Source organism: Pituophis catenifer, unplaced genomic scaffold, assembly GCF_029215685.1.
Source record: "Pituophis catenifer annectens isolate HBS135680 unplaced genomic scaffold, rPitCat1.0.hap2 SCAF_1, whole genome shotgun sequence".
Lineage (NCBI taxonomy): Eukaryota > Metazoa > Chordata > Lepidosauria > Squamata > Colubridae > Pituophis > Pituophis catenifer.
Window position 1 is genome coordinate 337723686 of NW_027256881.1, and position 25378 is coordinate 337749063.

The following is a 25378-nucleotide window of genomic DNA, read 5'->3' on the forward strand; positions in this document are numbered from 1 at the left end:
TACGTGACTCCTTTCTCTCTCCTTTAGGATCAGCAGTTCATGCAACAGCTAAAAATATCCCTTGGACTTCCAGAAAATGTGAAAAATCTCCAGATTCACAGAGTAGGAGCCGTGATGATGAAGCTGATTTGGAACTAGATTCAACTCTGACTTCAAATCTGTTTTTTGCCCTTGTAAAAACTCCTGAATACACAAATAACTCCCCCCCTTTTTTTTCCATCTTAGGGAAGCTCTTTCACCCACCCACCCACCCGGACTGCAATGGGCCGAAAAAAGATACAGATTAGCCGAATCTTGGACCAACGGAACCGGCAAGTAAGTGCCTCCTAAGCAGAAGGGGACTAGCAATCAGATGGCCCTCTGACCAGATTTTTCTGCAGGGGACTACAGCTCCCATCATCTGTAGCCAACTTGGGGAGACTTTTTAAATTGAAATAGCCATTGAAAAAGTCAAGTGGCTGTCAGAGGAGGACCATCTTAAAGAAGGGGAAGGGAAAAGGAAGAAGAAAGGAAAGGAAGGAAGGAAAGGGAGGGAGGGAGGGAATGAAGGAAGAATGAAAGGGAAAGAAAGAAGAAAAAGAAAGGAAAAAAAAGAAAGAAAGAAAGAAAAAAAGGGAGGGAGGGAGGGAGGGAGAGATGAATGGAAAGAAGGAAAGAAGGGGGATGAAGGAAGAGAAAGAGGGAGGGAAAAGGGGAAGGAAGGGGAGAGGAAGGAAGGAATAGAGGGGAAGGAAGGGAGAGAGAGGAAGGAAGGAAGGAGGAAAATAGGGGAAGGAAGGGGGAGAGATGGAGGAAGGAAGGAAGGAAGGAGGAAAAGAGAAGGAAGGGAAAGGGAGGGAGGGAGGAAAAGAAAGGAAGGAAAAAAAGGAAAGGGGAAAAGGAAAAAGGGAAGAGAGGAAAGATAAAGAAGAAGATAAAGAGCTTTATCAGAAAGGAAAAGGTTTTAAAAATTGCTGACTCATTATACTTGTTGCATGCCACCCACTTAACCACAAACATTAAGTGACTTTGGGTAATACTTTTTTTCTTAGTCCAGCTTTCTCACAGGATTGTTTGGGGATAACATGAGACATATCTCAATCTACACCCTTTTCAGTTCTCATTTTGTCCTCGGGAGTTAACTCGAGAACCAGAGTTTCTCAGGGGCAGAGATGACAGTTATGTCAACAGCCATCAGCGGCCTGCCTTAGCTCCACGGCTGAGGAATGCAGGCCCAAAACTGTCTGAAGCAAAGGAAGAGCAGGAAAAAGAAGGACCTGAATGACATTACGGAGGGCTTAAGGAGGAAGTAGAGTAAGGGGTGTCAAACTCGATTTCATTGAGGGCTGTATCAGGGTTGTGTTTGACCTCCGGGGGGGGGGCAGGGGACGTGGGCAGGGGGGGCATGGCTCAGTTTTTGGCTGTGATGGCATCCTGCAACCCTCTGAGCTCTGTTTTCACCCACAGAGGCACCGTGGGCCGGTCCTTTGCCATTTCCAGGGTGGCCCCATGGGCCAAATCTAAGCACCTCACGGGCCGGATCCGGCCCTCAGGCCTTGAGTTTGACACCTCTGGACTAGAGCTTTTGAGTTGACAGAAACTGAGTGCCAGATGAGTATAGTTCCTGGCCCCAGTGGCAATTTGGCCAAATCTGCCCTTCTTCTTACAGGTAGTCCTCGACTTACAACAGTTCATTTAGTGACTGTTCAAAGTTACCAAGGGCGTTGAAAAAAAGTGATGGTTACGTCTGTTTTTCACCGTTACGACCATTGTAGCATCCCCATGGTCACGTGATCAAAGTTCAGACATTTGGCAACTGACTCATATTTATGACGGTTGCAGCGTCCCGGGGCTCATGCGATTCCCCTTTTGCGACCTTCAAACCAGCAAAGTCAGTGGGGAAGCCACATTGACTCAGCAATTGTATTACTAACTTAAGAGCTGCAATGATTCACTTAACAGCCGTGGCAAGAAGGGTCGTAAAAGGCGGCCAACCTCACTTAACAAGTGTCTCGCTCAGCGACAGAAGTCTGGGGCTCGGTTGTGGTTGCAAGTCGAGGACTTCCTGTATTTTGTTTCTCCTGCCGTTTTTAGGTCACTTTCACCAAGAGAAAATTCGGGTTGATGAAAAAGGCCTATGAGTTGAGCGTCCTTTGTGACTGTGAAATCGCCCTGATCATTTTCAACAGCACCAACCGGCTCTTCCAGTATGCCAGCACAGACATGGACAAGGTTCTCCTGAAGTACACGGAGTACAGCGAGCCCCACGAGAGCCGAACCAACTCGGATATTCTGGAGGTAAAACATGGGAGGGCTCTTGAAATTCACTCCCAAAGATGCTTTTTTCAGGAGGCAACTGGACTTTCTTGCTTTTTTCTTTTGAAGACGTTTCGTTTCTCATCCAAGAAGCTTCTTCAGCTCTGACAGGAATAGAAGGATTTGTATCAGGGGTGAAATGTTACTGGTTCAGACCGGTTCGGCGGAACCGGTAATGATGATGGCGGGTGGTTCGGAGAACCAGTAGCAATGGCAGCACGAGGCTCCGCCCACCTGCTCGGTCGTCGTTACTTCCTGGTTTTAAGGAGGAAGTAACCTGTTTCTTACCCTCTGCACATGCACAGAAGGGTTTGAGCATGGTGGGTTGCCCCCGGTTCGGACTGGTTCTCAAGAACCGGTAGTAAAACTGGCAGGAGGCTCCACCCACCGACCCAGGCGCCATCATAGGTGATCTGCGCATGCGCTCCTGATGCAAACCGGTAGTAAAGGTAAGTAGAACCCACCCCTGGCGCAGAGGGTTTCCCGCGCACGTGTGCACTTCCGAACCGGTAGGGAAGGTAAGTAGATTTCACCCCTGATTTGTATCCTGTCTGCAAGGAATATAAATCCTTCCATTCCCCACTATCCTGTCAGAGCTGAAGAAACTTCTTGGATGAGAAGCGAAACATCTTCAAAAGAAAAAACAAGAAAGTCCAGTTGCCTCTTGAAAAAAAGCACCTTTGGGACAACCATGACCTGGATGACTGAGAAGCTCTACAAACTCCTGAAATTCAGCTTCCTCAAAGTGCTCGTTGGATTTTGGGACATCAGAAACCATCTGTGGGGTTCTTGGTGCTCTCTAATCTTAGTTATTTTCTTGTAGACGTTTCATTACCCAAATAAGGTATCAGTGCTAGCCACCAGGTAAACGTCAGAGCTGTGGTGGCACAGTGGTTAGAAAGCTAGCATTGCAGGCTGACTCTGCTCACTGCCAGCAGTTCAATCTTCACCAGGCACATGGTTGGCTCAGCCTTCCATCCTTCCGAGGTTGGTAAAATGAGGACCCAGATTATTGGGGGCAAGATGCTGACTCTGTAAACCACTTAGAGAGAGTTGTAAAAGCACTGGGAAGCGGTATATAAGTCTTTTTTTTTTTTTTAATAAAAAAGTTTTTATTTTCTGATCAAACAAGTATACAATATAAACAATCATTCATACTATCATCAGAAAAAAAGAAAAAAAAATCAATTTGGTAAACTCAATCTTCAACCCCTCTTTACCACCCCCCACCCCCGACTTCCCAGAACAAAAACAGGGCATAGATTTCACCAAACATTCGCTAAAATAAACTAGCTAACTGCAAGATTTAATAACTCCCAAGACCCCTTAACTCCCCTTTTACAATTTCATCAACCTCCCTTTATATAAACACAAAGTAACATGTAATCCAATAACTCTAAGAATTTTAAAACCATTAACAAATCTTAAACATTCAAACCTAAAAACATTTTTCCCCCTCCTATTTTTCTCAAAGTTCAGATATTTTGAAATCTCATAACAAAAAATAAACCTTAGATATTCACTAATTAAATTTCTACATTTTTATAATTAACCATTAGTACATTAACTAGAAAAACCAAAAAAGATTAATCAACCATTAATACATCATATTTGAAAATCAATATTCAACTTTATACTTTTTCCCCCTCAGTAGTTATAACACCTAAAACATAATCAATTTAAACCATGAATAGAACAACTGCAAAGCCAAAAAAAAAAAAAAATTAATCTTCCATTCTTGGTTTCTTATTTTGAAATCTCATAACAAAAAATAAACCTTAGATATTCACTAATTAAATTTCTACATTTTTTAAGTTTCTAAATTTCCCCCCTTCATTATTCCTCCCTCCAATTTTTAAAATTTAAAAGATAATCAACAACATAATTAACCATTAATACATAAACTAAAACACCAAAAAGGATTAATCAACCATTAGTACATCATATTTAAAAATCAATATTTAACTTTATACTTTTCCCCCCTCAGTAGTTATAATACCTACAACATAATCATTTTTAACCATGAGTAGAACAACTACAAAGCCAAAAGAAAAGGTTAATCTTCCATTCTTGCTTTCTTTTTATATTTTTTCCAATCTTTCTGCATCCCTCCTACTTCTATTTTGAGGAGGTTTTTCATTTTAATTTGAGGTTGATATAACTGCAAAAATTGTCCCCTTTTTAAAAAAGTTTCCTCTGATTTAGAGCCCCCAAATCGCCTCTTCATGCTTATATAAATCAGTTCATTCCTTCGTCTGTAAAACCAAAGTTTGTCAAGAGTTTGTGAAGAAAAGTTCAATTGTTTCTTTTCTATTAAATGTATAGATGCCACTGACAAGTCTCCTTCATCTTCTGAAACTTCGAAAGTCTGGTCATTTACTACTTTTTTCCAAACCAAGTCATAATTTTGAAGGATTCTATCAATTTTTCCGAAAAGAGCAGAGAGTAAGCTCGAAAATTCTTGAGAAAATTCTTCCACCCTCTCTGCTGCAATATCTCCTGAGTTGTCATCATGCTCCGTAGTTGTTTTGATTTCCTCAGTCATTTCTGTTGTTATCCCTTTAAGAATTGCTATTTGGTTACTTATAGCTGCAGTATGATTATTCATGGCTTCTTTTATAAATTCTGTAAGTTCTGCATCAAAATCCTTACAACTCTGTAAATCAGACAACTGTTTCGTTTCTGACACCTCCAAATAGCATCCAGCACTTTCAAGATCTCCTTTCTTAGAAGCCATTTTATTTTAAAGAAATTTTCTTTCTTCCCACAGCCATAAAATCATAAAGTCAGAGCCATCCTTTTGAGCAGCATTCAGCAATTTCTTTATAAACAATCTTTTCCCAAACAGCTCTTCAAAATCTATTCCAGCAACTTAAAGCCAGTCTCTGAGCACGAGTCTATTAGCAAAAACTTTTTCTAACTTTCCCTTTTAAAATCGCAACAAAGAAACGCCATCTTAACTTCCAGCTCAGAAAATCCAATTAGAAACATTGTATCCCCGGAGTTAAGTGTTATACTTGCAAAAAGCTTGTCCTCCTGCTTCTGTTCCGCCTGCTTTTTTGAAATCATTTAATCTTCTGTTTGACAGCAGAAATTGGACGCAACACCTAGCTCTGTAAAAAAAAAACAGAGTCCCCCCGGATCCGGAGCTTCAGTGGGCTGAACGGGGAGCTCTCACCCTCCTAACCCCTGGAATTAATCCAGGGGTTTTCAGGGAGCTCTACCCTCACCCACCTGCTCTCCTCCCCTTCTTTTCCCGAAGGGGAGATTTTCAAGCCGTTTGACAGCTGATTAACGCTGTCAGAACGGCTCAACGGAATCACGGGGGCGGCGGTCTAAAAAGACCGTCAATGGTGCTGCGGAGCCAACCCGGAAGTCTCGCGGTATATAAGTCTTAAGTGCTATTGCTATTCCTGTCATCACTGACAAATAAGTGGCAACAACCAACCTTAGAGATTGTCAACAGCCCCACAGTCCAGTCTTGAGCTAAAAATATTCTCTTCGTCAGGGGTGAAATGCTCCCGGTTTGGACCGGATCGCCCGATCCGGTATTGATGGAGGCGGGTGATTCGGAGAACTGGTAGCAAAAATCCCTGCCCCCCTCCCTTTCTCAGCTGAGCCACACAATCATCAGAGGCTTTTTTTTTACTTTTAGAAGCATTTTTTCTACAACCTCTTCGGCCGAAAAAATGCTTTTAAAAGTTAAAAAAAAAAAGCCTCTGATGATCGCACTGCTCAGCTGGGATCCTCCAAGGCTTTTAAAAGAAAAAAAACCCTTTTTTTCTTTTAAATGCCTCTGCTAATCAAGCAACTCAGCTGGGATCGTCAGAGGTATTTAAAAGACAAAAACCCTTTTTTTCTTTTAAATGCCTCTGACAATCCAAGCTGAGTTGCCTGATTGTTAGAAGCATTTAAAAGAAAAAAAGTCTCTGCTGATCAGGCAACTCAGCTGGGATCGTCAGAGCCTTTTGAAAGCCTTACAACCACTTCGCCGAAGAGGTTGTAGAAAAAATGGTTTTAAAAGTAAAAAAAAAAAATGGCCACGCCCACCCAGTCACATTACCCACCACCACCAAACCACGCCCACAGAACCGGTAGTAACAAATTTTAGATTTCACCACTGTTCTTCGTTCAATATCAAATCCATCTTTTTTTAAAATAATGAATTTCATGCATTAAGGTCTGCATTCTTAAAGTTGGCAAACTATACATGTGTGTTCGTGTATAATTTGCCCTTCCATTTAGCTCCTCTGTGTTAGAAACACAGACATGTTGAAGCCACTGTAATAGATGCTCCTCGCTTAATGACCATTAAAGTAGAATCTTTGTAGCTCAGGATTGAAAAGAGAGTGTTCTCTGAGCTTGGTTATTTTCTGGCAGACGTTTCATTGCCTAAACTAGGTAACAGCATCAGTGCTAGTAAGGAGTGGGGTTTGCTCTCAGTTTATATTCTAGTGGCTTGCCCTGTCAGTGTATGTGAAGACTGCTCCAAAACTACTCCCACCAAAACCAATGACATAGATTGGACAGCCATTTGTCTGAAAGGGGATAGGACAGTGATGGCTTTTTGCCATCGCGTGCCAAAAGCTGGGGGAGTGCAGGATAGTTGCGCGCGCATGTGCCCACACCCATAATTCTATGTGCCCTGCCCCCCCACGCATGCGCGTGCGACCCCCCCATGCTCCCCCCACTTTTGGCATGTGATTGCACGGTGGGCACAGTAGGCCTGTTTTTTGCCCTGCCCAGGCTCCAGAGGCTTTTTAGGAGCCTGGGGAGGGCGAAAACAGCCTTCCCCACCCCACCGGAGGCCCTCTGGAGGCCGGAAACAGCCCGTTTGCCGACTTCCGGTGGGCACAGAAGGCCCAAAAATCAGCTGGCCAGCGTGCACATGCATGCTGGAGCTGAGCTAGGGCAACTCTCGCGTGCCCACGAATATGGCTCCGTGTGCCACCTGTGGCACACGTGCCATAGGTTCGCCATCACAGGTATAGGATTTCCTGCCTAAGCAGGGAGTTGGAGTAGAAGACCTCCAAGGTTCCTTCCAACTCTGTTATTCTGTTGAAATGAATGTTGTAAATCTTTAAAAGGCTTTCTATCTATTGGGGAATACAGGTAATGACAGAACAGAACAGAACAGAACAGAACAGAACAGAACAGAACAGAACAGAACAGAACAGAACAGAACAGAACAGAACAGAACAGAACAGAACAGAACAGAACAGAACAGAATAGAATAGAATAGGATTCTTTATTGCCCAAGTGTGATTGGACACACAAGGAATTTGTCTTTGGTGCATATGCTCTCAGTGTACATAAAAGAAAAGATACATTCGTCAAGAATCATAAGATACAACACTTAATGATAGTCATAGGTTACAAATAAGCAACATTTATTTAACAACAACCACAGTTACTTAATGACCACTGCATAAAAAATAATAAAATCAGGTGTGGTCATATGGTGACCCACTTAATGACTACTACGAGTTACAACTATAATTCCTGGTTCAGTTGCAGTCATAAATCGAAGATTAAGTGTATAAACCAAACACAAATTTGGCACGTAACTCAACTGCAGTTCAGATTGGCTTTATTTAATGGCATTATATTTGTTTGATTTCACATATATATATTATTAATGTATTTAAATCTGTGCAGACCCTGAAACGAAAAGGTTTGGGCTTCGAAGGTGCAGAAATGGATCTCGTAGATGCTTTGGACCCAGCTGAGAAACTGAGGCAGCTTGATGAAGGCATGGACCTTAGATTAGTCCGGCCAAAACTTAGTGTGAGTATTGCTTTGGATGAAAAAAACTGCCTCCAGTTGCAACAGTTCATTTAATGATTGTTTGAAGTTACAACAGCATTGAAAAAAGTGACTTATGACCGTGTTTCACACTTGTGACTGTTGCAGCATCCCCATGGTCACATGAGCAAAATTCAGATGTTTGCCACTGACCCATATTTATGACGGTTGCAGTGTCCCGAGGTCATATGATCACCTTTTGCGACCTTCTGACGAACCAAGTCAATGGGGAAGCCAGATTCACTTAATGACTGTGTAACCGGCTTGACAATTCCAGTGATTCACTTAACAACTGTGGCAGGAAAGGTAAAACGGGGGCAAAGTTCACTATACTAGCAACAGAAATGTTGGGCTCAAATATGGTTGTAAGTTAAGAAATACCTGTACAGGTCTTGCTATGAATATTCCATTCATTTGCCCCTAAAGATGGCTTCGAAATGCTTTTTTAAAAATATATAGTAGAGGTGGGCCAAATAGGTTGAATGCAAACTACTGTCAAACATTTGGAAAGGATTGTGTTTTTTTTAAGTTTTTTATTTTTTACAAACATATCAAATCAATGCATGAACAGTCTGTCACCTGGGTGTCCAACATTCTAATACAAATAAAACTAGTAAAATTAATCATTATTATTAGATTCAATCAACTTATATATTTCTAATAATGATACACAATTATAATAAGTTGCAATCTGTCATTATTCGATTATTCCATGTTTTCTCTTAGTGTTACTTTTGTTTTATTATATAAAAGTATACACTAACATTCCCCCTTCTCTTATTTCTATCACTTATTCCAACTTTTAATCGTATCACCTTTTACTAAAAAACATTTTCTTTCTATCCTACCTAGCTTCTAATCATGTCACTTACCTAAAAAAAAAGAAAATAAAATAAAGAGAGAGAAAAGGAAAAGCAAATCAAAACAACAACAGAGAAGAAAAATCATCTATCCATCGTCCCATGCCCGCTTCAGTACTTTAATTGCTATGCTTTTTTTTTTTTAACTTGCCCCCCAAATTCCTCTCCTGGATCTTGTATCTCTGTCAGAATCTGCTTCTTGGCTGTTCAATCTGGGTATCTCTCCAGAAATACCCAGATTGGGTATTTCTTTCTTCCACTGCCTAGTTCCCAAAATATCTGCCCAAGCCCTTATCTCCCAGAAAGGATTGTTTTGACTGAGTAGTGGAAGGATTCAGATACTATTTTGAGCATTTTGGATTGGAACAGTTCCAAACTCAGCTTGGAAAACTTCCGGAATTGTCATAAAAAAATGCTTCCAGCCAGATTGGAACAGACTTTCAATAGGCTGGCCAAGAAATGTGCTCACTTTTTATTTTTCTAAATATGGCAACTGACTCACCAGTTTCAAAGTATAAATGGAACTGATGTTTTAAAATGCATATATTGGTAGCCATAAAGGATAGAACGCATTGTTGGGGGAGAAATTGCTTGCCAGAAGTTGCAAGTCATATGAAAAATGTATATCGTGCACAGATGAGGAGAATTTTATACGTAAATCCCTGTAGGTTTTTCCATGTGAGCTTTTTGGATTGACCAATACACATTGAATTGAGTCCAGATTGAAAGTACAGGTAGTCCCCAATTTACAACAGTTCATTTAGTGACCATTCAAACTTACATCGGCACTGAAAAATGACCATTTTTCACACTTTTCACACAACCGTCGCAGCATCCCCATGATCACGTGATCAAAATTCAAATGTTTGGCAAGTGGTTCATATTTATGATGGTTGCAGTGTCCCGGGGGGGGGGGTGTGTCACGTGATCCGCTTTTGCGAACTTCTGACGAGCAGAGTCAATAGGGAAATCCAGATTCACTTAACAACCATGTTACTAACTTAACAACGGCAGTCATTCGCTTAACGACTGTGGGAAGAAGAGTTGTAAAATGGGGCAAACTCACTTAACAAGTGTTTCACTTAGCAACATAAATGCTGGGCTCAATTGTGGTCGTAACTCGAGGGCTTCCTGTGTTTATCCACGCTGCCAGTCCTTCCTCAACATGCACCTTCAAGTAAGAACCATCCTTGACTCCCATTTGTTGACAAAGGTATCGTTTACTAAAGGTCAAGTGGATTACAGTACAGTAAAGCAGTGATATTAGCAGTGATAAAGGTTAATGATATACAGTAAAGCAAAACCAGAACTGAGGTTCATGGGCCAAATCCCTAGGTATAACTTTTCCCTTCCAAACACTTCCCATTCCTGTCTCCCCCCCACCCCACCCCAATGTCCAATCAGTTTTAAAAGAGACATTTTTGAAGCAGTCACTCCTGCGGCTGCATTCTTTCTTCTCCCAGAGAAACGGCCTTGAGGCATGTTTCTTTCCATCAGTTTCACTTTCCCCCTAGCGTCCACTCTCCCTTCCACCCTCCGGGGTCCATGGCTGACTGGCATTGAACAATTGCAAAGCACAGGCGCGAAGTTTCTGACACAGGCTTAATTTTGAATGTGCTATACTTCACTTTACAAACAACAAAAGGCTGGGGAATTCTGGGCGTTGAAGTCCACAACTCTTAAAGTTGCCACGGTTGGGCACCCCTTGTCAACTCTGAAGCGAAACTGGCTGAAGCCATCTTGTGCTGCCTCATAGTTGCCACAAAGCCAGAGAGGGGGAAGGGAGGAGGGAAGTAGATAGCCCGGCTCCAGTCGAAACAAAATGTTTTCTTGTGGGAACCAAGGTCATTGAAACAGGTGGCCGTTGAAAGAGGAGAAGAGCCTGTCTTCCATCTTCATTGGACAATGTGACCGGTGACACCTGGGAAGGGGGAGTTTGATTCGTTTAATTAGGTGAAAACTGCGGGAACTGTCAGAGTTGGTTTTCACCGGCTGTGCCGATATGATGTATCCAATAAGCATATCCTTTCAGGAATCTACCTGCCTCGGAGTTGTGCTTTCAATGGGTGCGTTACTCGGAATGCTGACACCCCTGATATAGAAGGAGATTTTCAACAGGTTTTCCCAGGATGTCCTCAGCAAACAGGCTCATTCCATTCTAACCCAAAAGAGCCCAAATAATCAACTTTTCCCCTCATGATCATTTTTGATGTTCTCTTTTCCTTGCAGTCGGCCGCTTCCCTGTCTAGCCTCGAGGGGGCATCCATGGGAACTCCCCCATCCGGAGGTGAAGGTGGGGCAAGCAATTCAGGTGAATCTCCTGTTCAACAGAGCCGTCTTCAGCAGTTCAAGCCAACTGTTCCCAAGCCAGCCTTCCCTTCGATGCGATCCCCAGCAACCCTTGGACCAGGTATGACATTCCAGTGGTGAAATCCAATTTTTTTTTTACTATCGGTTCTGTGGGCATGACTTGGTGGGCGTGGCAGGGGAAGGATACTGCAAAATCTCCATTCCCACCCAACTCCAGGGGAAGGATACTGCAAAACTCCCCATTCCCTTCCCATTCCTGGGCAAAGGATATTGGAACATCTCCATTCCCACCCCACTCTGGAGCCAGCCAGAGGTGGTATTTGCTGGTTCTCCGAACTGCTCAAAATTTCCGCTACCGGTTCTCCAGAACCTGTCAGAACCTGCTGGATTTCACCCCTGTGTCATTCCCATAGGAGCCTGTAGGAAATCTTTGGGTTTCACCTCTCTGAGTACAAGTAATCCTCAACCTACGACCAGTGGTGGGTTCCTACTGGTTCGGCCCGGTTCTCCCGAGCCGGTAGCGGTGACGATATGATGTCACCAAACCGGTTCTGCCCCCCCGCACCCCTCCCCACGTTATTCTTACCTTTTATTTGGCCCCACCCCCAATCTTTTGCTGCCTCCTGAGTCCCAGCTGATGGCTAGAGGGAAAAAAAACTATTTAAACTCTTGCCGCGGGGCTTCAAAGGGCTGCCCTACAGCTGATCAGTCTTAAAAGAAAACAAATGAGTAGACCAGTGCCTGCAAAAACAAATGAGTAGACCAGTGCCTGCAAAAATACATGAGTAGATCAGTGCCTGTAAAAATAAATGGGTAGACCAGTGCCTGCAAAAATACATGAGTAGATCAGTGCCTGCAAAAATAAATGGGTAGACCAGTGCCTGCAAAAATAATTGGGTAGATTGGTACAGTTCTGCAAGCAGTTAAAAGCCTGGTAGACCAGTACCTCTGCTAAATCCTAAATAATTGTCACATGACCATCAACCCACGCCCACAAAATAAGCCACGCCCACAGAACCGGTAGTAAAAAAATTTAGAACCCACCCCTGCCTAAGACCAAGTACAGGTGTCAGGGTTCCAAGTAACACCCCCAATGAAAGAAAACTCCAAGGCTTGAGCTTCCTCAAAGTTTCATTTTATTAGAGATGTCATATTGGCACAAAACCCGAATATGGAAGTTTCCAGGTTTTCCCCATCCAAAGGAAAGTCCAAGTCCCTGCCCAACACCCACATGACCAGCACATGGTCCAATCAAAGCACCGTCCCAACTGGAGATGCCTCCCAGTCATATCCCTCCAGGTGCAGGGCAACATGTCCTTGACTCTCTGAGAAAGGAATGTTATTATGACTATATATCACCCTGGCTCCATATAATCCCCCCTCACAGTAGGAAATGTGGCAGGCCTGAAGCTCCAACGAAAAAGATGGCTTCCAGGCCTGACAATAGGTCGCTCTCGACTTATGTCTTGGACTGCATCAACAGAGGTACAGGTAGTCCTCGACTTACGACCACAATTGAGCCCAAAATTTCTGTTGTTAAATGAGACATTTGTTAAGTGAGTTTCGCCCCATTGTACAACCGTTCTTGCCACCGTTGTTAAGTGAATCCCTGCCATTGATAAGTTAGTAACCTGGTTGTTAAGTGAACCTGGCTTCCCCATTGGCTTTGCTTGTTAGAAGGTCACAAAAGGGGGATCACATGACCTCAGGACACAGCAAAGGTCATAAATACGAACCACTTGCCAAGCATCTGAATTTTGATCACGTGACCATGGGGGATGCTGCAAAGGTCGTAAGAGCCGAGGTGGCACAGTGGTTAGAGTGCAGTACTGCAGCTACTTCAGCTGACTGCTAGTTCAGCAGATCAGCGGATCAAATCTCACCGGTTCAAGGTTGACTCAGCCTTCCATCCTTCCGAGGTGGGTAAAATGAGGACCCAGATTGTTGGGGGCAATAGGCTATTTAGTATACTGTCTTTGTTGTAAGCCGCCCAGAGTCCTCAGAGAGTGGGCGGCATAGAAATACGAAAAATAAATAAATAAATAAATAAATAAATAAATAAATAAATAAATAAGTGTGAAAAATGGTCCTAAGTCACTTTTTTCAGTGCCGTTGCAACTTTGAACGGTCACTAAATGAGCTGTTGTAAGTCAAGGACTACCTGCATAATGTTAAGATGATGGGAGGTGACAGCTTCCCTCTGACTAGTCAGACTGCAGCTGGAATCCTAGGTCCACATCTCCACAATGTAAGAATGACACTGAGAAACTGGAAAGCATGCAGAGAAAAAGAACAAAAATAGAGATAAATCCAGGGGTGGGGCTGCTGGTGGTTCGTAGGGGTTTGGGAGAACCTCTAGCTAAGATTCTGTGCAGTTCGGAGAACCCCCAAATCCCACTCCTGACTGGCCCTGCCCACCCCTGCCAGGAGTCCCCACGCGGCCTGTTTTGGATGCAGGTAAGTGCAGGGCGCATGCGGAGGCTCGGGGAGGGTGAAAAACGGGCCTACTGGAAGTTCGGGAATGTCAGATAATTATCTGAAACAGTGCCACTGAACCACACTGTCTACACTGGAAGGATGGTTTTGTGTTTATACTTTCCCTCCATTTTGTCTAAGGGACTGAAGGGGGAGTGGCTTAGCCACCCTATAAATATAACCCCCTTTAGCCACACACACTGGGAAGAGACAGGGGAGACACACAGGAGAAAAGAGAAAGAAGGGATTATGCTCTAGGCCAGTGGTTCTCAACCTGTGGGTCGGGACCCCTTTGGGGGTCGAACAACCCTTTCACAGGGGTCGCCTAAGTCCATCGGAAAACACATATTTTCAATGGTTTTAGGAATAATTTTATGGTTTGGGGTCACCACAACATGAGGAACTGTATTAAAGGGTCGTGGTATTAGGAAGGTTGAGAACCACTGCTCTAGGCACATTTATTTATTTATTTATTTATTTATTTATTTATTTATTTATTTATTTATTTATTTTTGAATTTGTATACCGCCCTTCTCCCTGAGGACTCAGGGCGGTGAACAGCCAGATAAAAACATCAGATACAAATATTAAAACACATTTAAAAATATATATAGATTTGGCCGCATTAATTAAAACGATAAGCAAAACAGAACAATTAAAAAACCCTTAAAAAGAAATTAAGCCAGCCCGGCTTGTTGAAAAAAGAAAGTTTTAAGGGCACGGCGGAAGGCACTGAGGTCATGGATTCTCCTTATCTCAGGGGGCAACTGATTCCAGAGGGTAGGTGCCCCCACAGAGAAGGCCCTCCCCCTGGGGGTCACCAGCCTGCATTGTTTGGCTGATGGCACCCCGAGGAGGCCCTCTCTGTGGGAGCGCACGGGTCGGTGGGAGGTCGTCGGTGGCAGTAGGCGGTCTCGAAGATAGCTAGGCCCTATGCCATGGAGCGTTTTAAAGGTGATAACCAACACCTTGAAGCGCACCCGGAAGACCTCCGGGAGCCAGTGCAGTTCACGCAGGAGCGGTGTTACATGGGAGCGCCACGCTGCTCCTGTCACTACCCGCGCTGCTGCGTTCTGGACCAGTTGGAGCCTCCGGGTGCTCCTCAGGGGGAGCCCCATGTAGAGAGCATTGCAGTAATCAAGGCGAGAGGTTACGAGGGCATGAGTGACTGTGCACAAGGAATCCCGATCAAGAAAGGGCCGCAACTGGCGGATCAGGCGAACCTGATAAAAGGTCCCCCTGGTTACAGCCGTCAGATGTTCCTCCAAGGACAGCTGCGTATCCAGGAGGACTCCCAGATTGCGAGCCCTCTCTGTGGGGGCCAAAGACTCGCCCCCAATAGTCAGTGATGGAGTCAACTGACCATATCGGGATGCCGGGAACCACAGCCACTCAGTCTTGGAAGGGTTGAGCTTGAGCCTGTTCCTCCCCATCCAGATCCGTACAGCCTCCAGGCACTGAGACATCACTTCAAGGGCATCGTTGGGGTGGCCTGGGGTGGAGATGTACAGCTGAGTATCATCAGCGTACTGATGGTATCTCACCCCAAAGCCACGGATGATCTCGCCCAGCGGCTTCACATAAATGTTGAACAGGAGGGGCGAGAGGACCGACCCCTGAGGCACTCCACATATAAGAGGCCTCGAGGTCGACCTCTGCCCCCCTGCCAACACGAACTGCGACCGGTCGGAGAGAAAGGAGGAGAACCACCGTAACACGGTGCCCCCCATCCCCAACTCTTCCAACCGGTGCAGCATGATACCATGGTCGATGGTATCAAAAGCCGCTGAGAGGTCTAACAGGACCAGAACAGAGGAGCAACCCCTGTCCCGAGCCCTCCAGAGATCATCAACCAACGCGACCAATGCCGTTTCCGTGCTGTGCCCAGGCCTGAAACCAGACTGGAACGGATCCAGATAGGATGTTTCCTCCAGGAATTGCGGGAACTGTCGCGCGACCACACTCTCAACAACCTTCGCCAGGAAGCGAAGGTTGGAGACAGGACGGTAGTTGGCCAATATTGCTGGATCCAGGGACGGCTTCTTGAGGAGAGGCCTCACCACCGCCTCCTTCAAGGCCGCAGGGAAGTAACCCTCACTCAACGAAGCGTTGATAACACCCTGGAGCCAGCCTCGTGTAACCTCCCGGGAGGTCAGTACCAACCAGGAGGGACACGGGTCCAGTAAACATGTGGCCGCACTAAGTCTCCCCAAAATCCTGTCCACATCATCGGGAGTCACAGCATCAAACTCCTCCCAGATAACATTCTCAAGACTATTCCTCGTCACCCTGCCCTGATCTACCCAGTCAGAGTCCAAGTCCCCCCGGATCTGAGCGATTTTGTCATGCAGGTATTGTCCGAAATCCTCCGCCCTGCCTTCCAAGGGATCCTCCCGCGCTCCCAGGTGGAGCAGGGAGCGGGTTACCCTGAACAGGGCGGCCGGACGATTCCCTGATGACGCAATAGAGGCGGAAAAGTAATTGAACTTTGCCGTCTTTATCGCCACTAGGTAGGTCTTAATATGCGACCTTACCAGTGTTCGGTCAGATTCAGCGCGACTGGCCCTCCAACCGCTCTCTAGGCGTCTTTTCCGGCGTTTCATCTCCCTCAGTTCCTCGGTGAACCAAGGAGCCGCGAGGGATCGACACTGGGTCAGAGGCCGCAAAGGCACGACTCGATCCAAGGCCCCACCAGCCGCCCGGTCCCAGGCAGCTACTAGGTCCTCGGCCGAGTCGTGTGCCAGATCATCAGGAATTGGCCCAAGCTCCGTCTGGAACCTATCTAATTGGGTCCGCCTCCCTGCGGCGGGGTGTAGCGGTACGAAGGTCCAGACGAAGGAGTGAGTGATCTGACCATGACAAGGGTTCCATATCTATATCCCCTATAACAAGATCACTCAGCCACTGGCCAGAGACAAAAATCAAGTCTAGAGTGTGTCCCCCCCCGTGAGTGGGGCCATGAACTAACTGGGTCAGGTCCATGGCCGTCATGGAAGCCATGAACTCCCGAGCCATCCCAGACGTTTCACCAACGGATGGCAAGTTGAAATCACCCATGACCATAAGCCTGGGTGTATTTACCTCAGAAATAAATAAAGACCAAGATACAATGTTCTGTGATTTAAAATGTAAATAGTTTATTGATTTTAAATAAACAAAGTTTTTCTTGATAAAAGAACTGTGGCTTAATTGTAGCTGCTGGGACATTCCAAGATCTTATTGACCTCTACAACGTAAACTAAAAACTTTTCTAACAGGGAAGGCCAGAAACAGACCTATTTCCGGCCGCCAGAGGGCCTCCAGAGCTTGGGGAGGCTGTTTTTGCTTTCCCAGAGGCTCAAGGAAAGCCTCCAGAGCCCGGGGAGGATAACGCCCCCCCCCCATGGTGCAGGAGGCCGACTAAGCCACGCCCACCATGGCCACGCTTACCCAGCAACCGGGCAGAGAACCCCTTGTTAAAATTTTCGAAGCCCACCCCTGGATAAATCCTATATCCTATGAATCTAAATCCTATGAAGAAGACCAAAAGGAACTGGGACTGCCCAGGGGTGTCCAATCTTGACAATTTTAGGACTTGTGGATTTCAACTCCCAGAATGTTAAATAATTATTTAAAGAGTGGTTTCCTGCCCTCTTGAGCGACAAGCCATACTACTGCATATCAGTATCGTGGTAAGGCAGGGGATCTAGGAATGGGGCTTTGGTGATGGGCCACAGGCTGTAGCCCACCAGATGTTGAGACTCTAGAAAGAGTGCAGAGAGAAGAGCAACAAAGATGATTAGGGGACTGGAGGCTAAAACATATTTTATTTTATTTTATTTTATTTTAATTCAACTTATATACCGCCCTTCTCCCCAGGGGGACTCAGGGCGGTGGACAGCCAAACTTAAAACACATATAGTACAAAAGTTAAGAAAAAACTAAAATAAATTAAATCATCGGCATTTCCAATTTAAAATCCCAAATCTGCAAAATCGAAAAGTTCCCAATTTAAAACCCAGAATCAGTAAAATCAAAAATTTAAAAACCCCATTAAAACCATTTAAGCTAGGCCAGCTTGTTGGAATAAATAAGTCTTCAGGGCCTTTTGGAAAGCGCAGAGGTCCGGGATCAGTCATATTCCAGGAGGTAGCTCATTCCACAGGTTGGGTGCCCCCACAGAGAAGGCTCTCCCCCTAGGGGCCGCCAGCCAACATTGCTTGGCCGACGGCACCCTGAGGAGGCCCTCTCTGTGCGAGCGTACTGGCCGGTGGGAGGTTATCAGTAGCAGCAGGCGGTCTCGCAGATATCCCAGCCCTATGCCATGGAGCGCTTTAAAGGTGAGAATATGAAGAACAGTTGTAGGAACTGGGCATGGCTAGTCTAGTGAAGAGAAGGACCAGGGGAGACATGATAGCAGTCTTCCAATATTTGAGGGGCTGCCACAGAGAGGAGGGGGTCAAGCTATTTTCCAAGGCACACAAAGGCCAGACAAGGAATAATGGATGGAAACTGATCAAGGAGAGTTTCAACCTAGAAATAAGGAGAAATTTTCTGACAGTAAGAATAATAAACCAATGGAACAGAAGTTGCCTTCGGAAGTTGTGGGAGCTTCATCACTGGAAGCTTTCAAGAAGAGACTATAATGCCATTTGTCAGAAATGGTGTAGGGTCTCCTGCTTGGGGGTGGGTTGGACTAGATGACCTACAAGGTCCCTTCGAACTCTGTTAATCTGTTACTCTGAAATCAGGAGCTGTGGGTCTTCTGGGCTGTCACTAGCCTGAATTTTATCTCTTTTCTGACTCTGCAGGTATCGGGTACTCAATCTTCTCCCATAGCAACCTCAGCCGGGTGTTGTCGAGCAAAACGCCTCCTCCGCTCTACCTGGGGTCTGACTCCCGTCGGGTGGAAGGACAGCTTTCTGCAAGCAGGAACAATCTAGCATCCACTGTGAGTAACTCAACAATATCCTTCTGTTTTTGGGTGGGGTAGATGGCAATAGCACTTAGACTTACCATATTTTTCAGAGTATAAGACGCACCTTAGTTTTTGGGGAGGAAAATAAGAAAAAAGCTGATTGGCAGGTAGATCGGCCTCCTGGAATACCCCCAATCAGCTGGTCCCAGAGGTGAATTTTAGTGACAGGTTCCTTGGTTGTGAGCTCTGTGCCTTGCTTTTTTTTCTGCCTCTGAAACTCTGTTTCAGAAAAAAAAAAATTTCCTGCCTCTGAAAGCCTCCGAAACAGAGCTTCAGAAAAAAAGCCTCTGAGGCTCTGTTTGGGGGCTTCTTTCCTGAAGCTTCCTTTCTGATGCTTTTTTCAGCCTCTGAAACCTCCGTTTGAGAAGCTGGGCGGGGCTACATTCAGAATATAAGACACACCCAGATTCTCACACTCTTTTTTGGGGGGAAAAGGTGCGTCTTATACTCTGAAAAATACGGTATATACCGCTTCACAGTGCTTTTACAGCCCCCTCTAAGCGTTTTAGAGTCCGCCTATTGCCCCCAATAATCTGGGTCCTCATTTGACCGACCTCGGAAGGATGGAAGGCTGGAGTCAACTTTGAGCCAATGAGAATCAGATGATCCAAACAAGTCTTTGTCCTCGATTTATAGCCATTCATTTAGTGACCTTTCGAAATTGCAACAGCCCTGAAAGAAGTGACTTACGATTACCGTTTTTCACATGATTGTTGGAGCATCCCCAGGGCCACGTGATCAAAATTTGGACGCTTGGCAATCATTCCCGTTTCCTTTCTTACAGGATATACCAGGGGTGAAATCCAGCAGGTTCTGACAGGTTCTGGAGAACCGGTAGCGGAAATTTTGAGTAGTTCAGAGAACCAGCAAATACCACCTCTGGCTGGCCCCAGAGTGGGGTGGGAATGGGGATTTTGCAGTATCCTTCCCCTGCCATGCCCACCAAGCCACACCATGCCCACAGAACCGGTAGGGAAAAATTTTAGATTTCACCCTTAGGATATATCCTGGATATAGGATATATCTCTTCTGCATTAGAGGTAGTCCTCGTTGAACAACTGGTTGCTTAGCAGGCATTCCAAATCATAGTGCCCCCCCCACCCCCACCCCAACTACTTATGACCTGTTTTTGAAGTTCTGGCAGCCACACACACACCTGCAGTCCTGTGATTGCATTTTTGGTGCTTGGCAACTGTATTTGTATTTATGACCGTTTGTAGTGTCCCGTGGTCATGTAAATGCAATTTTTGCCCATTTATTTGCTGGTTTCTCATTTCTGACAAAAATAATACCCCTTGGGTATAAAGGATTTGTTTAAAGACAGCAGCCTTTACTTAACAACCACTTAATGTTCGCTTAATAACTACTGCTAAAAGGGTCATAAAATCAGATACAGTTATGTGCTGACCAGTGGTGAAATCCACATTTTTTTACTACCGGTTCTGTGGGCGTGGTGTGGCTTGGTGGTGTGGCAGGGGAAGGATACTGCAAAATCTCCATTCCCACCCCACTCCAGGGGAAGGGTATTGCAAAATCTCCATTCCCTCCTCACTCTGGGGCCAGCCAGAGGTGGTATTTGCCGGTTCTCCGAACTGCTCAAAATTTCCCCTACCGGTTCACTAGAACCTGTCAGAACCTGGTGGATTTCATCCCTGGTGCTGACCCACCTAATGAACACCACAACTTAGAATTGTAATTCTGAAATTCTGGTCTCAATTACAGTCAAGGACGGTGTTATGACCCAGCTCCCCAAACACGACAAACCCTCTGAAGTTAACTCAAAGATTCCTTTATTAGGAGTGCCGGCAGCCTCAGCAAAAAGTTTCTCTCTCGACGCAGGCTAACAAGTCTGTCCGGGAGATGAATAGTTGTCTGCCCCATCTATTCCTCTCCACCCCCTGCCTTTTATCCCCAGAGCTAGGGTGGGGCTTCGCTAGCAGTGGTGGCTCTTCTGTCCCAAGGATTGGCCCATAGATTTCCACTGCTCTCCTCTCCTCTGCCTTCTATGCATCTGCGCCTCAGGCACTGGACCCAGCTGTTCCGCCTCTTCCTCATTAGCCACCTCCAGACCTGGGGGTGTTGACTCTACATCTGAGGACTGATGGACTGCCCAGGTTCTGCCTCTGTCTCTCTCTCTCTCTCTCTGCCAGCTCCATTCCCTCTTCCCCCTCGGAGCTCTCAGGTTGCCTTGATGCTGACCCTGACTCCTATAACTCCTCCTCCTCTGATTCAGCTTCTGGAGGGGCCGACGGCCAACAGGCCACAACAGGCAGCCTGTACCGATACACCAATGTGTATTGATCACACTTTGAACAAAATTGGCCATTTTATTGGGTGCGAAGGAAGCCACATCTCCGCCAAAACTGGCAAAGCAAACTGATATCTATAAAACAGGGAGCAAACCTCACCCTCCCTGACACTGGTGACGTTACCTAGTTGGGTAATGAAATGTCTTCAAGGAAACAACCAAACTCAGGGGACACCAACAACTCCACAGTTCGACCTCGGTGCTGCAGATACTCTCCTCTATTGCAGGGGTCTCCAACCTTGGCAACTTTATGACTTGTGGACTTCAACTCCCAGAATTCCTCAGCCAGCGCATGCGCAGTCATAAAGTTGCCAAGGTTGGAGACTGTTGTGGGCCGCCAGCGGCCTGCGTGGATTGTTGCTGATCCCGACGACGAGGAGGCTGGTGTGGTGTCGCGCCAGCAGCCTGTGCAGCCGGCACTCGAGTCGGACAGCAAGGAGGCTGAAGAGGATGTGGTGCCAGAGGCAGAGACTCAGCCAGGGCCTTCAGAACCTCCAGAGGCTCCTTCAAGTGAAGAGAGTGAAGTGGAGGAGCCTCTTCTCAATGCTCGAGCACGCAGGGCTGCCAAAAGGCAGGAGTGGCTACTCAGGAGGAGGTCTCCTCGAGAGTAAGGCTTGGGGCTAATTGGCCACTGCCTTAGCCTATTTAAGTTCGCACACAGCTGGCAAATGTTGCTGGAAACAACGTTTGGTCCTACGCAGAGCATTTTGAGAGTGAGTTTTTTGTTACAACTTGGTTTCTGGGCTGATTGCCAACCCTTGTCGGACTTGGTTTAATCTCTGTAATTCATAGCAGGCTGATAAGGACATTTGTGGTTAAAGCCTGCATTTTGAAAGGGGTCTGTTTGTATTAAACGGAGTTTTTGGAGCTGTGTGTGTGTGCTACACTTCTTGGGAACCATAGCTGGGGCAGAACAGAGACCCCTGCACTATTGAAAAGATGGGTTAGTAGATGAAAAATATTACAGGAGGTGATTTCAACCTGATTTTCTTTCCCCATAGCGCCCGTTGTATCCTGGGCTTCAGAACCTGGCTCCCGTATTGCCCGCTGGAAGTCTCCCTGGACGTGGGCTATCAGGATACCCCTTCCTCTCCTCCACCCCATCAGGTATGGTCCACCCAGGGTTTCTAGTTGTGGATAAAGTACCTCCTCTCATCATGTCCAAGGCCAAGCCTAATGATCTTTGGCCCCTATGTTTCCTTAAGTTTCTAAGTCCTTTGAAAATTTTCCTCACCCTGGTAGTACCAGCACTTAGATTTATATACCGCTTTCACAGTGCTTTACAGCCCTTTATAGAGTCAGCATATTGGCGCCAACAATTCGTCTTCTTGTTTTTCCATTGTTTGACTTTCAGAATATACTTTGGGGGAAAGCACCCCACACCCCTTCGGCTTCCAAGGAAACACCACGGCGGCTTGGCATCACCGAGAATATCCAATGCCGGGGTAAGAATTGGCGTGTTGAAAAGAGCGACCAACAACTGCATGGAAACCCCTTTGTGCCTAATGTTCCATACAACATGCTCAATTGACATGTCAGTCTTGTTTGGTTTCTTAACCTGAGTTCGGCTCAGGGGTGAAATGCTCCCGGTTTGGACCGGATCGCCTGATCTGGTAGCGACGGAAGCGGGTGGTTCAGAGAACCAGTAGCAAAAATCCCTGTCCCCCCACATTGCCCAGCTGAGCCGCGCAATCATCAGAGGCTTTTTTTTTTTATTTTTAAAAGCATTTTTTCTACAACCTCTTTGGCCGAAAAAATGCTTTTAAAAGTAAAAAAAAAGCCTCTGATGATCACCCGGCTCAGCTGGGATCATCAGAGGCTTTAAAAAAAAAAGAAAAGTCTCTGCCAATCAGGCAAGTCAGCTGGGATCGTCAGAGGCTTTTTAAAAAAAAAGCTTCTGCTGATCAGGCAAGTCAGCTGGGATCATCAGAGGCTTTAAAAAAGAAAAAAGAAAGCCTCTGCCGATCAGGCAAGTCAACTGGGATCGTCAGAGGCTTTAAAAGCATTTTTTTTACAACCTCTTCAGCCGAAGAGATTGTAGAAAAAATGGTTTTAAAAGTTAAAAAAAAAAGTTGGCCATGCCCACTCAGTCATATTAACCCACCCACCCCCACCAAGCCATGCCCACAGAACCGGTAGTAACAAATTTTACATTTCACCACTGGTTCAGCTGTTGTGTGACAGTTCTGCGATCCACCTAAAATCAAACCAGAAAAGCTTGTGGACAGAGGGCAACAGTCTGTGCCATCTCTTGTATTACAACCAGGCAAGGACTTAAGTTGCAAAACTGCCCCAATGTTCGGGCCTGTACGGTTAGTAGATAGACAGTTGCATGGCTAAATTCAACCATCTGCATTCTCCGTCTTATCCTTTGCAGATAAACAGCTCATCAACTTCGGTACAGTTCAATTTAGTAGATTGGGGGTATGCTGTATGTTCTGGTTGCCTTCAACGGCAGATTCAAGGCAGATTCAATGCTGAATGTTGCCCAGGAATAGAAGCAATGGCTCTGAAGCAGGGGTGAAATCCAGCAGATTCTGACAGGTTCTGGAGAACCGGTAGCGGAAATTTTGAGTAGTTTGGAGAATTGGTAGCGGAAATTTTGAGTAGTTCAGAGAACCAGCAAATACCACCTCTGGCTGGCCCCAGAGTGGGGAAGGAATGGAGATTTTGCAGTATCCTTCCCCTGCCATGCCCACCAAACTACACCCACACAACCGGTAGTAAAAAAAAATTTGAATTTCACCATTGCTCTGAAGCGTTTGCTACTTGTGCTGTGTTCTAATCCAACCCTCCTCTTATAATGCCTGGCTAATTCCAAGACTGTGATTAGTAGATAATCTGAAATCCAGGTGTTCCTGTTTAGATGAGGAGAATCTTGGACACTTCCTGAGGCTAAAGGCACGCGCTGTTGTGTGTGCCATGAGAAGTTCTAAAAACAAACATCCATGATTTATTTCTCCAATCAATTGGATGCAAAGCCAGATATTATTAGCAAGATCTTGCTGCCATCTTGTGGCCACATTCAGTATCCACAATGAGCAATTCCTGCATCCCAAAAAGCTGGAATCTGATTGTGATGCAAAACTGAAAAGGCTGTAGAGATTCTCAGTCATCCAGGTCATGGTTGTCCCAAAGATGCTTTTTCAGGAGGCAACAGAACTTTTTGGTTTTTCTTTGAAGACGTTTCGCTTCTCATCCAAGAAGCTTCTTCAGCTCTGACAGGATAGTGGGGAATGGAAGGATTTATACTCCTTGCAGACAGCTGGTCATTTGCATCCTTGAAGCACTTGGAGGTTTATCTGTGTCCTCAGGGTCACCTACAGAAACCACAAGCACTACTCGGGTGATCTTGAGGACATAGTGCTTCAATGACCCTCTAAAAGGATGCAAATGACCAGCTGTCTGCAAGGAGTATAAATCCTTCCATTCCCCACTATTGTTGTGGCTTCGTTACCTGAGCCTGTGTCATCGGCAGGAGAGGACTCCGAGAGTGAAGGAGAGGAGTTGGCAAGGCCTCCCTCTCCAGGACCCTCCTCTCTGGCAATGCCTTCGGTGTCCGCCGAAGGGCAAGCACGTCCACGAAGCCACAGATGGACAGTGATGAGAGTAATGAGTCTTGGCTGGATCCACGCCAGCGTCGCAGAGATAAACGCGTGCAACAGAAGAAAAGGCGTGCCTGAGATTAGGCTGAGTCACTGGACCACACCCCACAAGCTATAAAAGGGAGCGTGGTGGCCAGTCAAACCTTGTGACGAACAAAGCTGAAAGCTTCCACGCCATTCTGCGTTGCCGGACTTTTGCTTTAGACTTTGCTGGAATTATCTCTGGATTTGATTGTAATTATTGAGCTGTTTCTTTTGATGTATCAGAAGTGGGGAGAAGTTATCTCTCCTCTTCGTAAATAATAAACTCTTGGCAGGCAGCCACTAAGTTGTTGCCAAGTTCCGTTATCATAAGGAAAAGGATTTTGCCGGCTGGTTTGGTCTTTAACTCTTGAACATCTGTTGGTGTGTGTGCGTGTGGTTGGGGACAGAACAACTATCCTGTCAGAGTTGAAGAAGCTTCTTGGATGAGAAGCGAAACGTCTTCAAAGAAAAATCAAGAAACTCCAACTGCCTCCTGAAAAAAAGCACATTTGGGACAAAACTGAAAAGAGTGATTTTTGCAAGCTGGTCAACACCAGGACTTGACATTAATAAAGGAACAATGGTTTGTGTGAAGGGATTTTTAAAGAGCTAATTCACTTAGACTAGCTTGATTCATCTCATGCTTTAAAAGAAAAGTGCATCTTTTCCTGGAAAATTCAGAATATAAACAGATTTCTCTGAAGTTTTATACTTTATACAAGTAATTGTTGATTTACGT

General features: G+C 45.6%; 1 protein-coding gene across 1 annotated transcript in view; it reads left to right on the forward strand.

The window, feature by feature from the left end:
* Positions 1-248: 248 nt before the first annotated feature.
* The window catches only part of MEF2B (myocyte enhancer factor 2B), a 28497-nt gene continuing 3367 nt past the window's right edge, over positions 249-25378 (forward strand). Inside the window, exons 1-7 of the mRNA XM_070931826.1 lie at positions 249-315; positions 2074-2277; positions 7954-8082; positions 11190-11370; positions 18536-18675; positions 22012-22117; positions 22365-22455. Coding sequence (XP_070787927.1) covers positions 262-315; positions 2074-2277; positions 7954-8082; positions 11190-11370; positions 18536-18675; positions 22012-22117; positions 22365-22455 — 905 coding nt within the window. The 5' untranslated portion in view covers positions 249-261. The remainder of the gene's footprint in view (positions 316-2073; positions 2278-7953; positions 8083-11189; positions 11371-18535; positions 18676-22011; positions 22118-22364; positions 22456-25378) is intronic.